Consider the following 22565-nt stretch of genomic DNA (forward strand, 5'->3'; position numbering starts at 1 on the left):
GGAAGACCGTTCTCCATACAGTAGTGCCATGATTTGGTAGTGTATATGACGCTAGTGTGATTTTTGGTTGGTGATATTAAATCTTGTGCTTTATCGGGCACTTGGTTAAGTTTCTCTTGTCAGTCTTTCTATAGATAAACTGAATAGCAACTATATTGTTGGTATAAACAATATAAATAAACCATTAGTCAGAATAGATATGAGGTGCTGTATGTGTACCTAATACACACCTGTTTCCCTCACAGATACAGTGCCCAGCAAATGAAATTACATTCTGTTTCTAATATATTACATGTGTGTGTGTGTGTGTGTGTGTGTGTGTGTGTGTTTGTGTGTGTGTGTTGCAGCCAGAGCGAATATCAGGGGAACAGTATGGAATTCATTCAGACGTCTGGAGTTTAGGAATCTCTTTCATGGAGGTAAAGCATTTTTTTTTTCGGACCCTATTTATACCATAATTCACAGCTTATGCACCTCAGGTCGTATCCCACCATCACATCCCTGCAAAAGCTTATTAAAGTGAGAAACATGACGTATTTACAATTTGATTATTTTTCTCATCCCTATTCAAAGCATGAAGCCTTTAATACAAGCACCAAACACACACTTCAGGCAGTTTACACAATAGAAACATCTGTGGTGTGTGTGTGTGTGTGTGTGTGTGTGTGTGTGTGTGTGTGTGTGCGCCAGTGCCAGCATGGTTAAGCTCAAGATTGTTCTGTGTGTGTGCGAGAATGTGTTCCAATTCATTGCTGCTATGAACTTTAGTGTGTTTCTGGATTGTGTGTGTGTGTGTGTGTGTGTGTGTGTGTGTGTGTGTAGCAAAGAGATATTAATAGTCCCTGTAGGCAGCCTGTCCAAACAGATGTTGGCCTACAGCTATGCATGGATCACACTCAGAATCTCCCACTGACTGCAGTAAAGACCTATGCGCAGACACACACACACACACACACACACACACACACACACACATATGCTCGCTCACATTCTATTTTCACTCATTGTCTCCTTCTGGTTTTCTTTTGCACCTTTAAAACTGCTGGAGCCCCCACACAATCATCTATAACTATGTAAAATGCAAAACAGGAAAACGGAAAATTCATGTGTTTTACACGAGTGTGTGTGTGTGTGTGTGTGTGTGTGTGTGTGTGTGTGTGTGTGTGTGTGCGTGCACGGGCAATAGAATTTAAAGAAAGCTGTGTATTTAAGACTTTATCGATCTCTGCAGTAATTAGTGCACCCCATTCTATATACCTCTGTTTCTGCACGTCGCCACATGTACGCTGTAACATGCTGTATGTATGTCCAATTGAATTCCTTCGAACGAACAAGCCAGCATTTAAATTCCTGTAGTAAATTTGCCGTGCTAGTAGTTTACATCAGCTCTATTGATTTTTAATTTGTTTTTGTCAGCAACTCCCAGTGGTTGTGACAAATAGGCTTCCTGTATTTGTCAATACTGTTGAATATCTTAACAATTATAACAGACATCGATTTGGGGGGCATTTGTCAAATTTATTGACTGGGTTTTTTTTGTTGATGATGCCTGGGTCAATGAGATCAAGTTGTGCTACTTCATGCCTCACGATCAGAAAGAATTACCCAGTGAACTTCACCGTTTAATCATATTCACCTTGTAACTGGAGCCAGCATGTTCTTATGCTAATTCAGATCATGGATGAAATGTGGAAATAATCTGATTAGACTCTTAAATCGTGTTTAATTAAGACGCGATGCTTAATGATGATTTTCGATGCGTCACCCTGAGTCACAGGTTATTTATTTAACCCGACTTTCCTCCAATTTTCCATCTAATCCTTATCGCCCCTCCGGCATTCAGTGTATCGGAAGGAATAAAATAACACCCGTCACTCTGAGTGCCTAGGCTTGTTGCACTGGAGCTTGTCACAAAACCTTTTTTTTTTTTTTATCCAATGGATGGTTCGGCCTCTCAGTCAGTGGCACATTAAGCCTTTTAAAACAGTACTGTTGAAGAAACACAGGCTGCAGGGTAAAGTGTACATGTTGTGAACTTGCTGTTAGAAGTAAATGAATTGAGTAGCAAAGGGATGGAAACTACATTTTGGCTGTTCTGTGAAGTAAGTTAGATTGAGTCAGAGATTTCTTGGAGCTGGTAAGTGTCAAAGTCTTTTACTTTCTTCTCCATTTGAATTGCACTAAATGCTAAATTTCTTTTTGTTTTTTCTTCAACAGCTGGCTCTTGGCCATTTCCCCTATCCTCAGGTGAGTTTCTTCATGTTCTGTGCTTTTGCGTACTGACACATGCAATAATGTGTACGTAATACTGTGTGCCCAAATCATGGATGTAACCCACAACGATGGCACTAAGGTCCAGAGCAGCTAGAGGTCTTTACAGTAGTGTGTAATGTCTACGCTGGGTTAATCGCTTACAGGTTTAAAGCTATGATTCATTCATTTTAGTTGAAATGTTGACACTACAAAAGTTGCAAATGTACACATTGTTATTAATCATGTAAATTCCTACACTTAAAAAATATATACATGTGGATGTAGGGGGATTATAAATAATTATGAATATGATAAATATATTATCCAAGCAAATGAACATCCTTGTTCTTCTATTTTTATTAACTCCAATACTTTTTTGATTTATTAATAATATTTTATATTAGGTCCCTGGTGGTCTAGTGGTTAGGATGCGGCGCTCTCACCGCTATGGCCCGGGTTCGATCCCCGGTCAGGGAACCAACCCCAGCCACTCTTAGTGCCGGTCCCAAGCCCAGATAAATGGGGAGGGTTGTGTTAGGAAGGGCATCCAGCGTAAAAACGTGCCAAATCAAACATGCGGATGATCCGCTGTGGCGACCCCTAATGGGAGAAGCCAAAACAAAGTTTATAATATTTTATATTATATAATTATATGATATAATTATTTAGAATAATTTTACTAAACACTATTGACATTATGACATAATAATAGTAATAATAGTAATAATAATAATAATAATAATAATAATAATAATAATAATACTGACATATGACTTTGACTCTCAGACAAATACAGTAATCTCCCACTTTACCGCGGTTCGAATCTGGATCAAAGGATCTTTGATTCTAGGTGCTCCTTTATTATTCCCAGTTTTTTTATTTATTTATTTTTTTTATATGAAAGTAAAATGTACTAAAATCACAGGCAATTGTAAATAAATCAACTGTTCAGACCATGACTCTGGATTATAATTAGGATTAAAATATTTGTTATTTAGCAAATATTGTCACCTTATAAGTTTGCAGTTTTAATCTTTCCAAGATCCCCCTGGCCAATTCCTACTGTCCCTTAAACACATATTGTGCAACATCCATCCATCCTTCCATCCATCCATCCACCCTTCCATCCATCCATCCATCCATCTATTACTTGATTTCTGTCTATATAACCACACTGTTGACAAAAGTATTGGGACACCTGACTGTTCCAGCCACATGTGGCTCTTTTCTAAACTGTTTCCCTAAAGTTGGAGGCGCACAATTGTATAGGATGCCCATGAATGATTCCTTCACTTGAAGAAGGTAGAACACTTGGAGATCATAACCTGTTTCAGCATGATAGTGCCCCTGTACACAACGCAAGCTCCATGAAGATACGGTTTACATGCGTTGCAGTGGAAGATCTTGAGTGGCCTGTTAAAAAGCTCTGACTTCAACCCTATTAAACATCTTTGGTATAAATTGGAACACTGACTGCATCCCAGGCCTCCTCACCTCACCTACATCAGTACCTGAGACAAATTTACATTAGCACATCTTTCTAGTAGAGTGGAGGTTATTCTAACAGCAAATAGGACTAAGTGTGGTAATAAGATGTTCAAAAAGACAAAACAAATTGTATGGTGTTCACAAACTTTTGTTTGTGTAGTGTCTCTGTCTGTCTATCAATCTATCAGTCTGTTTATTTATTTATTAACCTACCTACCTGTTATAAGAGACATGGCTGGAGAATTAATGCACGTTTAATTAGTCATTAATAGATAAAGCCTTTACAGGATTGTAGAAATGTCTGTGTACAGTACATTATATGATGGCTGCTTTACTAAAGTGCTCTGAAAATGTGTATTGGCTCTTAAATGAGGAAAATGTTGACTAATGCTCAATAAATTACTCCCAGCATGCCTGTTGGGTTAATTAGCATATTAAACCAGAGCAGCCTCTCAGGGCAGCTCGTGGAAAATAGGAAGAAACACTCAGAGGCTACATCTAGTGCAAAGGCCTTGAGTATTAAAGTACACACGATTATTTACGTAGGCACTATACAAAATATCAACTATACACATTATTAGGAGCAGGCTTAAGAAGGTGTCTTTTGTTCATAATATGTCCACATTTAGACCGTTTGCGAGAGAGAAAGTGTGTGTTGCCCGAGCTCATTGCCTGAGGCATATCCCTTTTGTAAGTGTTTTTCACTGCTCTCTAGCAAGGGTCTATTGTCATGTTAATACAGCAAGTGCTATTACATAAAGTAGTTCATGCACGCACACAGATGCAATGTAGTAATAATTTACCATCAGCTAGATTCCACCCAGTTTCTTTCTGGCTTAGGCAGGTGTAAATCGAGCTAAATCAGCGTAGTTTTAGATCCAGTAATTGTAATTTTTTTTGTAAACATTTTTTTATATTTTATTTTTTTTAATGACTGAAAATGAAACAAAATCAAAATTGCTGTTGCTGTAATAATTATGACTATCTACTCCAGGGGTCCATAAACTTTTTTCTGTGAGGGTCACATAATTCATTCTTTCTTTAATGTTTTCTGTAACAGAAAATTGCATGGGCCAAAGTGACTACCAGTATTATTGTGTAGATTTTATGATTTATGAAAATGTATTTATTATGCCTCCGAATGCTAAATTAGTTTATTTTGTACAGATTGAGAGGTACTTTTAAAGATATATATATAGCTGGTGAAAAGAGCATTATTACTATCATAATGACTTTTTTGAATATTCATTGCTATTAAAATCTAAACATTTACTTGCTATGCTTATGGTTGCTGGGTGAAGCTATCAAATAATGAGGCTATGTTAATAACTAGAGATCGACCCATAGTGGATTTTAGTGATACCATTAGCTAGGTTTGATCGTACTTTCTGATAACAGATTAATCAACTGATTTTTAAAATGAAAATAAAATAAATAAACGTAACATGAAAATGTGCTAAATGAAATAAATATGAATATAATTTTTAATAAATGTACATTTTAATAGATAAATTATAAATATAATTTAGCCCTCTCCGTGCAGTGCGCAGTCTTGTATGTGAAAACAATCAGCACTTGGTGCCACTGATTCCCCTCTAGAGGCCGCTCTCGTAAATGACAGCAGCCTGCAAGCCGGAAAAACTATTGGTTTGGATTTTCGCCGATAGTTCCAGAGATCAACTATTGTTGCCAAACTAAAAGATTTTTTTTGTTTAAAAGCCAATCTTTATCATGATTTGATATGAGTAAAACATATTTAAAAAAAATTATAAATCAAAATATGTCTCTGGCATTGTTCAGAGGGCTGTTCCAAATGTGGGTGATGTCGTTTGGGGAAAACTAATTATATTTTTTTTTTTTGCCAGTGTATAGGAAAAGTATTTTAAAAGAGGTCTGATTCATCTTGAGCAAACTTCGGAGTGTGTGCATGTGTTAAGACCTTTTTTTGTCGTGTCAGCAGAATTGTAGTGCATTGCTCAGTCATTGGGCAGCGTCATCCACAGTTTGATTAGAGAACTGGTGATTTAAATCTGTAGGAGCTTTTCTGTTCTTGGCAAACAGTGCCACGGGGCACTACTCTGAAGCTCGTCGTGTTTTTACACCCCATTAATTTATTACTCACCCTCTTCCTCTAATATCCTTTTCTTTCTTTCTCTCTCATTGCACCCCCCCCATCCCCACATCTCTAAATTTCATTTGGTGAGAAGAAAAAGGGTCAAGAACGAGGGAAAGCAGGAGTGAATGAGTGAGTGAGTGAAGGGAAAGACAGGACCTCCTGCTGCCACTGCGTTTTTGCTCTTGATGTTAATTTTCACAGCTCCATATGGTGCTGCAGACTCTTCACCTACAGGCATCGCAGGCACACACAGAGCCCAGTGTGCACGCACACACACACACGCGCGCGCACACGCATGCTCACACGTGCGAGCAAACACGCTACCTCAGGGTTGGCCTGTCATTTACAGCAAGTCGTGCATCTGTGTGTTTTCACTCTCTTTCCATCTCTCACACACACATACACACTCATGTATGCAAACAATCTCCCATGTAACGCTCCTTTGCCTGCTGGGATTCTTGAAGGTGTAAAAGGCCACGAAAGTTCAGCCTTTAAACTTCAAACCCGAACTTGGCGTGAACCGATTCGAACGAGTCACGTCGTGTATTCCTCCGAACGCGTGCACGTTATCCTGTCTTGTCATTGATTATAAAAGACTCTTTAATTCCGTCTCACCCCATGTTGAGATTAATTTGCATTCTTTGTCAGGAGTTAATGGCGTCTCTCGATGGCTCGCTCGGAGAATCTTTGAAGACTGCAGACTCGCTGGCATGTGTATACAGCCGCCGGCACTTTTTCCTCTGATTGATTTGTTGTTGCCTTTTGTGTTCTCCGGCTGTTTCTGTTTTGGATCGTTTTTTTGTTTTTTTTCGTTCCCCCCTTCCATATTCATCCAAACATACTGTATGAAATGGTTTTTTTTTTTTTTTTTTGCCCGAGCTTTGTTTTGTCACAGCTTGGATTAATAGGAAATGCTTAAGTGGTTTTATTTAAGTGGTCAAGATCGTGTTTAACATTCGTTTTCCACTTCTGTCATGGGTATGGCAGCTTTTCAGTTTCTTACTTATAAAAGTCCACTTTCAAATAAGGAAAAGGTTCATTTAATCAGACTTTACATGAAGAACACCCACCTGGTGAGTATTTGAAAGTGGCAGCAAATCCTTTCAGGGGAAAAAATGGAAGAGAATCCTTCTTCCTTTTGCTTTTCACTTTCAAAAGAACAGAATTTATGGTTTGCTCGTTGTTGTTTTTTCTCTCAAATGCTAGGATTCAATGAAACCTCACTTGTGTCTCTAATCAGGCGGTATATAATGGACCTATATAGTATTTACATGATTATCTATTACCTGAATTTTGTAGTAGCATCAAATCCACCTTTAAATGATATTGGCTTTTCATAAAATTGCTCGTGATGGCTCTGTACTTTCTGCACCATAGAGCGCACCGCGACTCTGATTTCTTCTGCCAGTTATAGTATATAATCTGGATATCACAGCATACCACATCTCACTGAATTTCCCAGTGTGAACCCTATTTCAACAAATCGTTTTATAGGAATCTCGTCTAAGAAATACGTCTGTATTTTGTCTTCTGGGATGGGGCGACTTCTTTCCTCTTACTAATAACCTGCTGGTGTGAATGTCTATGTGCGTGGTGCCCTGCACCCTTGATCCTGAACTTGACCCTGACCAACATAAAATGCTTACTGAAGACAATAAATTAATGTAGTAAATCAGCCAAATATGTAGTGTCCTCCTCAGTTTGAGTCTTCAGTTTGCATCGGTTTTCATTTGGATAGTGATAAACTGCTTGACTTTTTCCTAATGTTATCTTAGTGTTATAAATCAGCACTATAAATTATTCGGATGGAATTTATAATATAAATTATCATAAGGAATGTTGACTACTGGTTTAAAAGAAATGCTAACAGATTTTAGAACAGGCCAGCCATGCTTACCATGATGCCATGGGGAAAATAATAATCCAAGGACCTCCATCTGGGATTCAGGGACCCTGAGCAGTTTATGAAGTATTCTCCTGGGGTGTAATGCATTTAAACGTTATTACAGTGGTGGCGATTGAAACCCCATTATTCTGTTATTATATTGAAGAATTATTAGCCTATTATATTAGACTTTAAACTGGTTAGTTAAATTTATAAATAAATAATAATAAATAAATAAACTAAATAATTAGAATTTTGTTGACATGTTCAAATAATTTCCAGTTGGAAAATGCCCATAAAACAAATCTGAACTCCTGGATAAAGAACCTACCTTGAGTATAACTATTGGATGGTTGTGGTTGCCAGATTTTTACCTCCGGATTGATTGCGTTAAGTTCGTGCTGGTGCCTGTGTGCTGACTCCTGGAGTATTTAAAAAAATGCATAGCAATGTGTAATGGAAGGGTGCAGAACTCCGCACCAGGAGGCGTTCGTAAAACGATGAGGCCTGAGCGGATCAGGAGAGCGGCAGCCTCTCGCGACAGCAAAAAAGTGCAGTTTCAGCTGCTGAATTCGTGACAATGATGTAAGCAGCTGGTGCTCAATCACCCTGATCATCTCACTGCCTCGTCCTCTGTACTGTAAGCAGATTATTGAGTTTGAGAAAAGACTGCTCAGAAACGGCATGGTTTTGATTTTGTTACTTACGTACCTTATAGTCTGTATGATTACGTTGTAAAGCTAGTGTACTTTTAGGGTGCTTATGTAGTTTTCATAATGACTGTAGTGAGTTGTTATATAAAGACTGGACACATCGTTTTCAACAGTTAAGGTTGCAAAAATCTGGGAATTTTAAAGACTGGAAACCTTCCATGGGAATGTATAGAAGTTAGCAGGAATTAATGGGAATAAACTGGAAATTTACAAAATTGCAGATTAGCTTCAATGTAGCTGAAACTTATTTTGCAGGATAATCCTGGTTAAAACAACCAGATTTAATGTAGTTTTAGTTTCATTTCCACCCTGCACATTCATCAATCACATGCACCAGCACACTTACTGCAGGTTTTTTTAGGCCCACTACTGTACATTTCTCCATAACATAACACACACAATCTTCTGGAAAAACAATGTCCATCTTGGCTAATATGCATGTAAATTACATAAATATTACATATTTATTGTATTTAAAACTTGTTTTACTTACATAATCATAAACCTGTTATACGAACAATTTAATCAAAGTCAAAAATTTAATTTTTGTATTAGTTTGCATGAATGTCAGCTTATGACCAATCAAAATGTTTGTTTGTATATGATACAGACAATGGAAGCTTCCCGTAAATTCATTTCAGTAAATTCGCATACATTTCTATGAATATTTCCAAAATTCCCCAGATGTAGTTCCCATAGAAAGTTTGAGGAAAGTTCTCGTAAAAATGTCCCACCATTTTGCAACCTGGACTGACAGATGAAATGTATTAAATATGTGCGACAGTCACACCCGAGACACCTCTCCTGTTTAAGATGCACGTCATGCATCCAGTTTTCCGACTTAGTGTCCCTGATCAACCTGGAGGCAGCGAGAGGATCGACTCGTGCTGTGTAGCTGGGCCACGCTAAATGAAGATCAGGCTATTAGCACTTTGTGTATTTTCATTATGCAAATGCCGTTAACACGATGTGCCCGTATGTGGCCATCGGGCGTTTCCCCTAGTGATCATAAACGGGTCCTACTGCGGCGTTTGTGATTATAACATGCTAATTACACATCGCCTTGCCTTCTCCTCCATGCTGTCTCTAGCTTTATTCCTAATCTCTTTGTTTCTTGTTTTGCAGATTCAGAAAAACCAAGGTTCCTTAATGGTAAGTATTTGATCTATCTTTTTTTTTTTTTTTCTTCCAGGAATAATATAAAAGCAAGCCTTTCTTTACTTCTTTTGATAGTCGCGTCGCTTGATCGCTTGCCTCTGAAGTTAATACAATAAAGCAATACGCTGGCACTTAACGGCGCCGCATTCCGACGAGAGGCCGTTAGAAATAATAGAGCGTTGTGGATCCAATGGCTTTTTCTGTGTCTGAGTGCATTTGATTAATCTGAATCGCTACCTGTTTTGCTGCATTACTGATTTCATTTCCTGCTCACTGTAAAGCCTTTTGCGTGTGCTCTAATCTCCTCGTCTTCTTCTTCTCCTCCTTCTCCGCAGCCTCTCCAGTTATTGCAGTGCATCGTTGATGAGGTGAGTCCGTGTCTGATGTGCCCGAACTCCCAAAGCCGTAGCTAATGGGGCAGAAAGCTGCTGTTTTGTTTCCTAATGAAGCAAGGTGCTTTAGCGAAAGCCAGAGGCTGGTGGCGCTTAGTGCGCTGAGATGGCTTGCCTGACCCTTGGTTAGCCTTTAAGCTGTACTTAGGAAAGTGATGGTGCCGGTTTAAACTTCGGACTGTCTCTTTGTCAGATTTTCTCACACTTTTCTTTTGCGTTTCTCGGCCCTTTTTGCTCGATCTGTCCCTCTCGCCTATTTAATTCATGTCTCCGACTCGCACACACATACACGCTCACTTTGCTAGGGTAATGTAGCATGACCAGGCTTCCAGAGCACAGAGGCTGGGTGGTGTTGCATTAACCTTGACCTGTGACAGTCACTAAAATACACCCACCCGAGACCTTGACACATTTCTTCACCCACTCTGGTTGAGGTACGGGATGAGGTGCACATATAAACTCTGTGCTGGACACACATCACGCTCTGTATTTCACTCGACTGAACGAGTTAAGCTTTGCAACCACATAGCGAAGCAAATAATACAAATATAAAAAATACATTTAATATGAAGTATATAACGAAGAATAGAGTGGATAGAGCGATCTCAGTCTTATAAAGGTCTTCATTTGTTTCTCATTGAGATTTAGAGGATTCTTAAGCTCTAAAAACTCTTAAGCTCTAAACAAGGGCTGGAGCAATGTAACATTCTTAGTATGATATCACTGTATCATTTTATCTCCAATCTTTAATTCCTATCCATTACTGATTATTTTATGGCTGTCCAGATAACATTTCTAAATGTTTGTTTTGTTTCATAGTGGTGCACCAGATTACCACAGGCACCACAGATGAGAAACATTATTTGAAGCAGAGAATAAATGCATACTTCTCTATCCATTTGTCTTTAAACATTACCCAGAGAGGGTAAATAAACTGAAAACTCCGTAAAAGTCTGGGAAAGCCATCTCTTTCTGACCTAATGTGTCTAACCCTGTAGCTAGTCTCCGATCCAATGAGCTGCCTTTAGCTAAATAATTTGCATAAATGCATTTATTTAAATAGGAGACAGAGGAGGTCTGCTAAAGAAGCTGAGCTCGCTTGTGTTTAGGGAAACGTGTTTAGAAAGCGTTTTGCTGAACTATGGACAGGTTTTCTCAAGACAACTCAGGGTTTCAACAGAGTCTTAAAAAAGAGGCCTTAAAAAGTCGCTGTTCTAGGTCCTAAATAATTTGAAACAGGAACATGTAGTACTTTAGCACAAATATATTACACTGTATTACGACTACAAATGAGACCAATGGCCAATCAGCTTTCTGATATTGGCGTGAGTCTCTCTCGGGTTGTACGACAGATGTAAAACAGATTTTATTTTTCAGCTATGGTAAAGTGCAAATTTAGTAATAATTGGTTTGAAAAAAAAAATTTAGGGCTCAGTTAAGTCCATTTGCTAACAACGTACGTGTGTGTTTTTGCTGGCGTGATATCGTTTTTAAATCTTATTCTTAACGATCTTAAAAAGGTTTCAAAATATCTTCAATTCCACTTTGTGAAACCTGCATAAACCCGGCTACTGTTTCTTGCAATCTTTCAATGCTTTTTTTTGTCCTTTTTTTTGTTTTTTGGTTTAAACTATATGATCGTTTACTACATTGAGAAAAGCCCTTAATGTAGATGGAAGGACAGATTTATGGTCTGGTTACTTCCTCCAAGGAGGATTTCCTTACCTCTATTGTCTCTGTCTTGCTTATCAGAGACTTGGATCGATGCCTTGATTTTGTAAAACTGCCTTGGGTCAATATCGAATATTAAAAGTAAAATAGAAATTTTCTATAATATATAAGGTTACAAAGGAAGTGGATTCCATGTGTGCTGGATGGATAAATCCACAGTTTAACCATTCATTACATTATTAAAAGAAATTGTTAATTTAATGTCTAATAAGAACCAAATATAGTTCCCTGAAGAACTGTTGTATCTCCAGCTAATTTCCAGGCACAAACGTTTCTCTTCAAAATGCTCACTTTTCTTTGAGACAAGAATAAAATCCGTTCAAGAGCAATTAAAAGCTGATTGTTAAATGGGGAAAAATCTTTTTTGAATGCTTTCTATAAGGGCGTAGACAATTGTGTTCCGCATATGTAGCATCATGAGTGATCAAATTCTTTGTCATTTCAGGGCACCATTAATATCAACATAGCCTCAAACCAAATTAAGGTTAAGGGCTATCACATTTGACTCTTGCTAAAGGCTATTATCCAGCAAAAAAGTGACCACATAATAGGCAGGTGAAAATCAATAGCATTCAGCCATCCAACATTAGTGGTTTGTAGATGGGCCTTTGTTCTGCTGCATTGATACAGCAGGTGTGTGTCTCGTTTTTAACAAAGCTCATTAACTAGGCTTGCAGCAAATATTTCATCCTAAATAACACAAATGATGTAAAACTAGAGCCTAGAGGGAGACTTGTTCACACTGTAGTTCACATGCATTTCTGTTAAAGAAACATGATTCAGTACAATGGTTATTATATATTATGGATCACACTGGATCAAGCCAAGCTGAACAAAAATTCACTGGCTTTCTCAGGTTAAAAAAAAAACAAACAAACTGTGTCCTCATCTATGTTTTGTATATAGTGAGGGCTAAAAATATTCAGAAAGGTTAAGTGCACAAACAGCTGTGAGGAGAAAATGATGGCTCGGTGTAAAGTCTAAAAAGCTGAATTATTTTCTCTTAGGTTCTCTTAGGGATCAGCATTTTCATAACTGAGGCCGATACGATCCGCATCTCATTGCGTAGCCAATGATACTATACATTAAGGATACATATGACGCAGCTACCGATGCGATACGATTCACCCCGATTACGATGCAGTGCCGATTTCGATTTGATTCAACACAATGTGATTCATTGTAATACAATGCAATGGAAAAATATAATGATGTGCAGGTCAATATGATACAGACAGCAAATCATAAATTTACTTAAACACCTTCTGACTTCTAACGCATGGCCCTTTTACAAATTGTAGTTGTAGTACCAAAAAAAAAAAAAAAAAGATTAAATTAAACCAGAAGTTCTTTTTATTTTTTGTCTCTCAGGGTCATACAGAGGTTTTCTAAGACGGGTTCAGAACAGACCTCACAAGAGTCAATCAAAAATGTTGAGTCCTCGTGCAGGTGCAAAAGCTGCTTCAAAAAAACAGACGTATGAGTGCTGCCAGCATTGCTTTAGAGTTTGCAGAAGTTAACGGTCAACTCGTCAGCGCTCAGACCATACGCCACACACTGCAACAAGTCGGTTTGCGTCCAAGAAGGAAACCTCTTCTGAAGCTGGCTCACAAGAAAGCCCACAAACAGTTTGCTGAAGACAACCTGTCCAAGAGCATGAATTACTAAAACAATGTCCTGTGGTCTGATGAGACTAAGATAAACTTGTTTTGGCCTACAGTCAAGCAGGGTGGTGGTAGCATCATGGTCTGGGGCTGCATGAGTGCTGCTTATTAAGGGAAACATGGATTCCAACATGTACTGTGACATTCTGAAATTGTTTTTTATCGATGCAAATCGTGATTTAAATGCTAACGTTTATCCGATACACACTTTTTAAACTGATGTATCACATCGTTAACTTTTATGCCAACGCAACGATGCGACTCGGTGAATCTTACCATCCCTAGTATCTATGGATGCTTGTTGCAGTTCTCATTTTGACCACTAGGTTAATTAATAACTCTATGGAGCTAAATAGGGCAAAAATAAATCTAGATAAGCGAACAAATCAATAAAACGTCACCTTATATAATTACTCTGATAAGGTAATTAATATTTTAGCAGAATTTAAAACGTATGGATCTGTGAAAGTGAAATTTAAAACGTATGGATCTGTGAAAGAGAAATGCGACTTTATAAAGATTTCGATATTGATACATGTTTGATATGACGGAGGATGATTTTCGGATGTGTGTATCGGTGTGCGTATTTAGTTTTCTCATTACTGCAAATGGTCTTAGTGGTATTGTCCCACCCAGGCATTGAGCAGTCATCAGATTTTGCTTCGAGCTCTAGCAGTAGGTGAATGTAATATCAATACTGGAAACTGTAACATTTAAATGTGCTTTCCTCATCTGTTTGAGTGATTAATAAGTAATTTTGTTAATTGCAAATAAATGTGTGTGTGTAGAAAAGAGAGAGAACAAGAGAGAGAGACCTCTCCTTTCTGCCTGAGCAGCTCGCTGACATGTGCTAATGGCGGTATGGTAGGAGAGAGGGAGGGGAGAGTAAAAGGAGCATAAACACACATTAAACATACTGAACTTGTCCTTTCTCTTATAGATTGAGCGTAATTAATAATTAAACGCCGCTTGGTGTAATGGGTTGACCCAGCTGAACTGTTCATTACTCAAACGGCAGAGGCATCACTCAAACTATTTTCTGCCATGCCCTTCCCTTCAGTGCCCCGAGGCCAGGGAACACTGCCTCTGCTGCTTCCACCTACTTTCAGCTGACCAATGCATTAACACACACACACACACACACGGGCATGTAGAGAGCAGCCACTAAATTACCCAATTCTCCCAATGTGAGTGAGGGTGTCTGAATGAGACACACAGGGTTGGCAGGGTCTTTTTGGGACCTACTTTATAAGAATAATCCAGTCCAGAGAAAGCGCAAGCACCTGACTGGCTTAAAGCAATACTCCAGTGTCTTTCAGCCCAACCTCCTATCCACTGTATGTGTACAATTACCACAGCCAACAGTTTCAACACATTTCTCTACACTGAGAAAAGAATAGAAGGCCTCAGTAAACATATAGAATATGCATTATGATTTGTAACATAAAAAGGGTCAATTAAGGATCTTTGAATCTAAGAAAATAAAGAGAAAAAACGTATTTTTGGGAAGTGTTTATAACGTTTAGCTGCTCTGTTACTAATTTGTTGGTTGGAGAATTTTTATTATTCCTGCAAGATAGCGTCAGTTGTGTGTCGCTCTGATGTCACAGCGGAATATTTGCTAGCACATTTACAATGAAGGAAAAAAAAAAAAAAAATCCTATTCTGCTGTTTTCAACAAAATCGAGAGCTGCTTATGTCACTCATCGTTTCCAAGTGATGTCATATTGTATGTATTGTCAGTCAGCACTGAGATACCATAGCACCATTGCTCAACTCGTTGCAAAGAGATGACCACAAGTATGTACAGGATCACATATAAGTGGCATTGATGACACTCCTGGCATGAAAACTGTATAGATTAAAACAGGGTCCCCAACGTCTGGACCACAGACCAGTACCAGGCCATGGATAATCTAGTTTACAACTTTTTATTCTGTTTTATTGGCCTGTGGTCTGCAGGTATTTCAGCATACTGTAACAAATGTCTTCATTCCTTCATTGTCTTCATTCTTTCATTCATTCACTCCCTCGATATGTGGAATTGCCAGGATTATTCCCTTTTAAGAAAGAATTCTTGAAGCTGGACACAGAATGGTAAAGAATCCATAGTGCTAGCATTAGCTGCTAGCCACTGCCTGGTTAGCAGCTAAGGCTAGTGATATGGCTTCTTTAGCATTTTCAGGCATGTGCAAAACAAATCTTATTTTCATTACGGGTGGAGTCGCCACAGTGACACTGCGCTAACTAGTTTTTTTTTGTTTTTTATATATATATATATATATATATATATATATATATATATATATATATATATATATCCCGCCATTGTTATGTATGTTTTCAAGTTTATTTGTTTTTTTTTTTGGTTGCATATAATGAGACACCGCATCAACTATTCTACTTAGGTTTCCATTATAAGTGAGTTTCGTATAACCTGGTTTGCATATATATGTATTTTTTTATTATTATTATTTTCAATACTGCAAAATGAATTCATTGTCGCTCCGTTGTAATGGAATCTGTTAAAGATTAAGTTTAGAGAAGGAAATCTACAGATAGATGTAGAGAAAATTAACAGAATAAAACGAGAAGCCTTTTATACAAATACAAGAAAATAATGCATGATTCACTTTCACAATTATTTAGGGTTCAGAGCAGACAGATCACATCAGTCATCAGTTTTGTACATCAGTCATGAAAGCATTTTGTGTGTGTGTGTGTGTGTGTGTGTGTGTGTGTGTGTGTGTGTGTGTGTGTGTGTGTGTGTGTGTGTGTGTGTACATAGACTGGATGAAGTGCATCAAGAATGTGTGTGTGTGTGGGGTTGCCATGGAGAGGCATTAATAATCGGTTGCAAGGTCTCATGGGGCTCAGGTGAGGGGTGAATAAACAGCTAAATGAGGTAATACACACAAGAGCTCCTTTTGTCCCTTCTCTTTCCCCCTCACTCTCTTTCTCTGTCGCTTTCTTTCTTTCTCTCTATCAGTTTGTCTATCTCTCATTCTTGCTCTCTGTCGTTTTTTTCTGTTCATCGTGTTGTGGGCTGAAGCGCTCGGTGCCCAGCGGCTCGTTTGGCCATCTGCAGGGCAGCTTGTCGTTTATTGATGCGCTCTGCCTGTGTTTCGAGAAGGAGCTGATGTCCCTAATAAGACTCCTGCTTAAATTCACCGCTGTAATTACTGATCTAATTTTGCCTGATAATTGCTGCCAGGCAATTACATGTATATTTACCGCTGGTATTGTGGAGAAAGCGAGGCTCCGGGTCTCCGGCCGTTTGTGGTGCTGGAGATAATGGCAGCGAGCTGCATAATACAGTGGCGCTTTCATCATCATCTCGTTCTTTATCTTACTACAACCACATCAAAGCTCCCTCGTGAAGTGCAGATGTGTGTGTTTTTTACTATATCCGTGCATATTCGCTGGCAGGTGTGCGTGTGTGTGTGTGTGCGCGTGTGTGTGAGCGTGTGTAAGCCTTCAGGCTGTAGGCCCAGGCTGTGTAATGATGTATGGCTGCTCCACTACGCTGCAGCTCACTCGAGCAGTGACGCATCCTCGGCTCTCATTGCTTTGTTAATTTAAATAGGTGCATGCATCATACTCCCGCAACCTACCTGGAGCACAGGGCATGAAGAGAGCAAGTCGAATTACAGGAGGAGGAAAAGCAGCCCAAAGGGCTTTTTAATAGCCAATAAGATCAATCCACTTTTCTGCGATTTGACTGGATGACTTCTGCGTTATTTTCTGCGTCGGTCGGTATAATGAGATCGCATTCGGTCGGGCTGCATGATAATGGATACAACAATAATTCTGATTATTACGCTCAATATTGACATCATCATTCTTTGGCACATTTAGTGGTTTTATGTGATTTTAACCCAACTTTTTTTTTTTATTTCAAACCTGTGTTTTCTCACAGATCTGTCTGTCTATTTATTTGTGTATTTATTTATAGATCCCTTTATTCATTCATTTTCTTTCTAGATTTTTTATTGTTAATACAAAGAAGACTTTTATTTAATATATTAAAATGTGATTTAATAAAGAATAATTGTTTAAACATTATAAGACAACGTGTGTCCCTTTAGACATTTAAAACGTATTGCTCTTTATTTACTGTCAGTAAGTGTGTTGTTAAGATGTTAACAGTTGGTTAATTGATAAAAAAAGTAAATGAGAGTAACGGTGTAAAATAGTATTAATCAAACAGAAGTAATCATTTAATTTTACTAAATAGCTTTTCATTTCATTTTAAAATTTTTTGCTCTCTCAGCTTTCACAAAATTACAATGTCAGTTCCTAATTCTTATCATAAAGTGGTTTTATCCATTGCTGATGCCTGCACTTAATGCACTTCCTGTATGTTCTCTAAGCAGCTGGATTTTTTTTCTGTAAGGTTTCTGTGGTTGTATTAATATTTAAGGCATAGTAATGGTTTATTTTTGTTTTTTATATAAGTTTTGATTAATGACTCATAATAGGTTTAGCATGTTGATTCATATATTACAAGCATATTTACATTTATGGCATTTGGCAGACAACCTTTTCCAGAGTGACTTATAACTGAGCAGTTGAGAGTTAAAGGCCTTGTTTAAGAGACCTGCAATATCAGCTTGGTGGTGCTAAACCTTCATTACCTTCCAATCCAAAGTCCAATGCCTTAATCACTTAGCTACCACCTCCCCCCATAATGGCATAACGCAATATGTATCTTTAGTCGCATCAACCATAGTGAAATCCTATGATAGGAATAAAACGCTCGGTGTGCTGTTAAGGGGAAAATAATCAGCAATGTGGTTGTCATGACGTTCAACTGATCTTCTGATACCACTCTGAACTTGATTGTTTGTCAGTGACGGCATGCCATAGAGTATTTTATTTATTTGATATAAATTAACTTTCATATTTGTTAAAGACGCAAACAAGCGAAATCATATTACTAGTAATGAACCATTTTATAGAATTCCATAAAAACTCATTTTATTCATTGCAGTCATCTTATCATTAAAACAAGGATTGAAAAAACGTGAGTCACTGTTACTCCAATAACAATCAGTCATACATACATACATGTGTTTGTCATGGCTAAAAATGCCTGCAAGGTTCATAAAGTTGTGTGTTGGGGAGAACTAATCTGTAGATTCAAGAGTTAATTTGTATACACTAAGTAAAATATTTACAATTCAGGAGCTCAAAATTAGGGCGCTTGTTGCAAAAAGACATTTTGAATATGTTGACTGCTCAATTTGTACTTTCCTTCCTCCCTCTCTCTTGCTTTGTTTCTCTCTCTCACTCAGTCTAGGTTGTTACTCTGTTCATGTATCCCAACCTTACTATTCAGGGTCTCGATGTTTGTTCAGGTTGTAATCATGTCTGCACATCATTCTGCATTGTATTTTGCCCAACAATAGAGGGGTTCAGGTGCTGCAGAGAAATCGGTACATCCTGACTCTTCAGACATCTTTCATGAGGAAATATGTGCATGAGTTTTATTGATTGTGTTTTTTTTTATGGGAAAAAAACTTACATGTTCCATCTGCTCAAGATTTTCAGCTATTTTTCTCTTTTATGTTATTAATATCCTTTTATTTTTGATTCCTGAGTTTTATGTGATCAAATGACAAATTGTCAGAAATAGTTGTAATGCACAAGCATTAAACTGCAATGCATTCACATGGTAAGCCCTTTTGTTATTTTGTTTTATTTGTTACCCACCCTCGTGTATTCTGTGTTTCAGGATCCTCCTGTGCTTCCAGTCGGTCAATTCAGTGAGAAATTTGTGCACTTCATAACACAGTGGTGAGTGTTTGTAATTCAGCACTGAATTTCTATTCATTATAAAGTTGATTTCCATCAGTATAGTATTTTTGCTTTTGATTACGTGGCAGCTGCTACTGAAGGACTGTTTTACCTGGTTATAAAGCTTCAAAACATGACTCTGTCACAAGGGTGAGGCCAAAAACATTTGGTTTCTCCCTTCTGGCTACTGGCTATTTTAAAACATTTTATTCATTCATCTTTAGTAAGCACTTTATCCTGGTCAAGGTCATGACGGATCTGGAGCCTGTCCTGGGAACACTATGCATTAGGCACAAATACATCCTGGACAGGACTACAGTCCATTGCAGGGCTACATACACATGCAAACACATACACACTCGCACCAAGGGACTATTTAGTGTGTCAAGTTTTTTTAAGGTGAAAGGAAATTCGAAACCAAAAAAAAAGTAACCCACTCAAACGAGCAAACGTGAAATTCTGTGCATGAATCAAGATTAGGGGCCTTGCTTAAGAGCCCAGCAGTGGCAGCTTAGTGGTGGTGGAATTTGAACTTGCTACCTTCTGATAAGAAGTCCAACCACTGAGGTACACCCCCCCCCCCCCCCCCCCCCCCCCCCAATAATTTGCGTTCAGGTTCAAACTAAAATCCCTGGAGCTGTAAAGAACCCCAGAGCTACAAATTACCCCACTGTGCCACCCTGTAATATATTTGAATTATGATAAATTCCCAGAATACACATTTATAAAAAAACATTGTCACTTACTGTGTAATAAATAAACCAGAGAAATAGAAATGGAACAGTTATGTTTAAAGCGCCCCTCTATACACTAGCAGTAAAACTGTTGAAACCCCTTTCCTTTCTCTTATTACTAATCTAATTGTAACAGCAATTTATCATTTCAATACTTTTGTTTGGTTCATATAAAACACATGAAAGACAACAAGAAGTTTGGAAACACATTAACATTTCGAACTGCAGTTTTATTTTATGGATCTTTCCCTGAGTTTCTCCCTAATTTAATCTGGGCTAATTCCCACGCATCAGCCAGGTCATCTGACATACAGTGTGGGGAAAATAATTATTTGATCCCCTGCTGATTTCATTAGGAACTCATTATGTGTATAAAAGACACCCGTCACTAACATTCAAACCTCTCCACCACCATGGGCAAGACCAAACAGCTGTCAAGGGATGTCAGGGATAAGAGTGTAGACCTGCACAGGTCTGGAATGGGCTACAAATCCATACAGAAGCTTGGTGAGAAAGAGAACACTGTTGGCGATAATTCGAAAATGGAAGAAACACAAGATAAGTCAATCGCAATCGCTCTGGAGCTTTATGCAAAAAAATCTCACCTCATGGGGTAGGGATAATTCTAAGAAAGGTGAGATATCAGCCCAGAATTACACGGAAGAGCTTTTTTATGATCTCAAGGGAGCTGGGAACACAATCACCAAAAAAAAAACTGGTAACACACCGAGGTCCCTGTGCTCAAGAATGAAGATGAACAGGCATGTCTGAAGTTTGCCAATGAACACCTGAATGATTCAGAGAAGGCTTGGGAGAATGTGATGTGGTCAGATGAGATCAAGATTTAGCTCTTTGCTATCAACTTTACTCGCCGCAGGCATAGAAATGCTGAATATGACCCAAGAACACCATCCCTACTGTAAAACATGGAGGAGGAAACATTCTGGTTTGGGGTTGTTTCTCTGCTAAGGGTACAGGAAGACTTTACCACATGAATGGGGCCATGCACTGTAGAATCTTGAATGAGAGCCAGAACACTGAAGATGGGTCATGGATGTGTCTTCCAGCCTGACAATGACCAAAAACGTAGGGCTAAGCCAACAATCTGATGGTCTTAAAGCCCATTCCAGCCTTTTGCAGGTCTACACTCTTATCCCTATTATCTCAGTCTTGTCCCCGACATCCTTTAACAGCTCTTTGGTCTTGCCAGTGGTGGTGGAGAGGTTTGAATGGAAGAGTTTAATTCTGTGACTGGTCTTTTATACACATAATGAAAATAAATGTGTAACTTTATATTCATTTATATATATATATATATAAATATTATATATATATATATATATATATATATATATATATATATATATATATATATATATATATATATATATATATGTGTGTGTGTGTGTTCTGTTTCTTTTGTAAACGTACCATAAAGATTGTGGACTGTTCATTTCTTTGTAAGAAGGTAAACTCACAAAATCAGCAGGGGCTCATATAATTATTTCCCACACTGTATGATTACCTACCAACCTGAGAGGGTTGAAGGTAAATGTACTTCCCCTGGGACATGCAAAGCAAGTCAACCACATCTTTTTAATCTGCTGTTCTTGCTGAACTTAAGGGTGGCATATCATTCAGAAGAAAGTGCTGTCTGCCCTTTTCTACCTACATGAAGCTTACATGGTAGCTGAGTTGGTAAACGTTGGACTTCTGTGTGGAAGTTTGTGAGTTCAAATTCATGCACCATAAAGTTGCTACTGTTTTATATATATAATATATATGTATGTATGTCTTGGGTTGATCCTGAAACATTGTGCCATCTGACACACAGGATGCTGATATGAACTTGCTGCATTTGCCTTTTTTCTTGCATGCTGTGCTCTCTTAAGCATTACCAAAGACAAGATCTTGGAACACTAATCAAAATATTTGCACACACATTTCTCAGGTTGTAGCCCAAGCACCCACGATCCCTCTTGCCTTCTGTCCCTCATCCCCTTTCCTGTTTGGGACCTGCAAGCCCTGTGGCAATAACCAGATGTGCTGGGACATGTTTAGCAGCTGTTGTTTACTTGCCACACACCTTATTTACACACACAGGTCAACTGGTTGTGCCCTATTACCCCTGCCTGGCACTGCTATTCCAACGCCCCCTGCTATTATTAGCCTGTTTTTGAGGATGCTTAATTCATCATGGCCCAAACAGCCTCTATACACCTGTATGCCCCTGAAATCCCAGTTATCTTGTAAATGGGTCAGGTTGAGTGATTTACCCTAGTGATAGGAAGATCTGTGCCAAGGAGAGTTGATTATGAACTTACTTTACCCATCTTTATAAACAAGGATGTCATTCAGCATCATTCATTTGTCATGACCCTTCTGGATATCTTGCAAGTTGTAAAAGGAGGAAGTAAAAAGATTTGCTGTAATGTTTAATTATTACAATGACCTTGAGTTAAGTTTGGACTTCTTTTATTAGCTAGGTTTCTTTCAATAATGTTCTCTGTGTCCCTCCTGTGTCTTTTTATTTTATCTGCATATTATCGGTGTACTCTGTTTCTCTCCACAGCATGAAAAAACAACCAAAAGAACGTCCTGCCCCCAATAACCTCATGGTGAGTGTTTGTCC

General features: G+C 38.3%; 1 protein-coding gene across 1 annotated transcript in view; it reads left to right on the plus strand.

Moving 5' to 3' along the window:
* map2k5 (mitogen-activated protein kinase kinase 5) overlaps positions 1-22565 on the plus strand; it is a 65497-nt gene that overhangs the window by 33777 nt on the left and 9155 nt on the right. The window contains exons 16-21 of the mRNA XM_046840551.1: positions 348-419; positions 2218-2247; positions 9581-9607; positions 9949-9981; positions 19138-19199; positions 22506-22551. Coding sequence (XP_046696507.1) covers positions 348-419; positions 2218-2247; positions 9581-9607; positions 9949-9981; positions 19138-19199; positions 22506-22551 — 270 coding nt within the window. The remainder of the gene's footprint in view (positions 1-347; positions 420-2217; positions 2248-9580; positions 9608-9948; positions 9982-19137; positions 19200-22505; positions 22552-22565) is intronic.

Source organism: Silurus meridionalis, chromosome 26 (assembly GCF_014805685.1).
Source record: "Silurus meridionalis isolate SWU-2019-XX chromosome 26, ASM1480568v1, whole genome shotgun sequence".
NCBI classification, from domain to species: Eukaryota; Metazoa; Chordata; class Actinopteri; order Siluriformes; family Siluridae; genus Silurus; species Silurus meridionalis.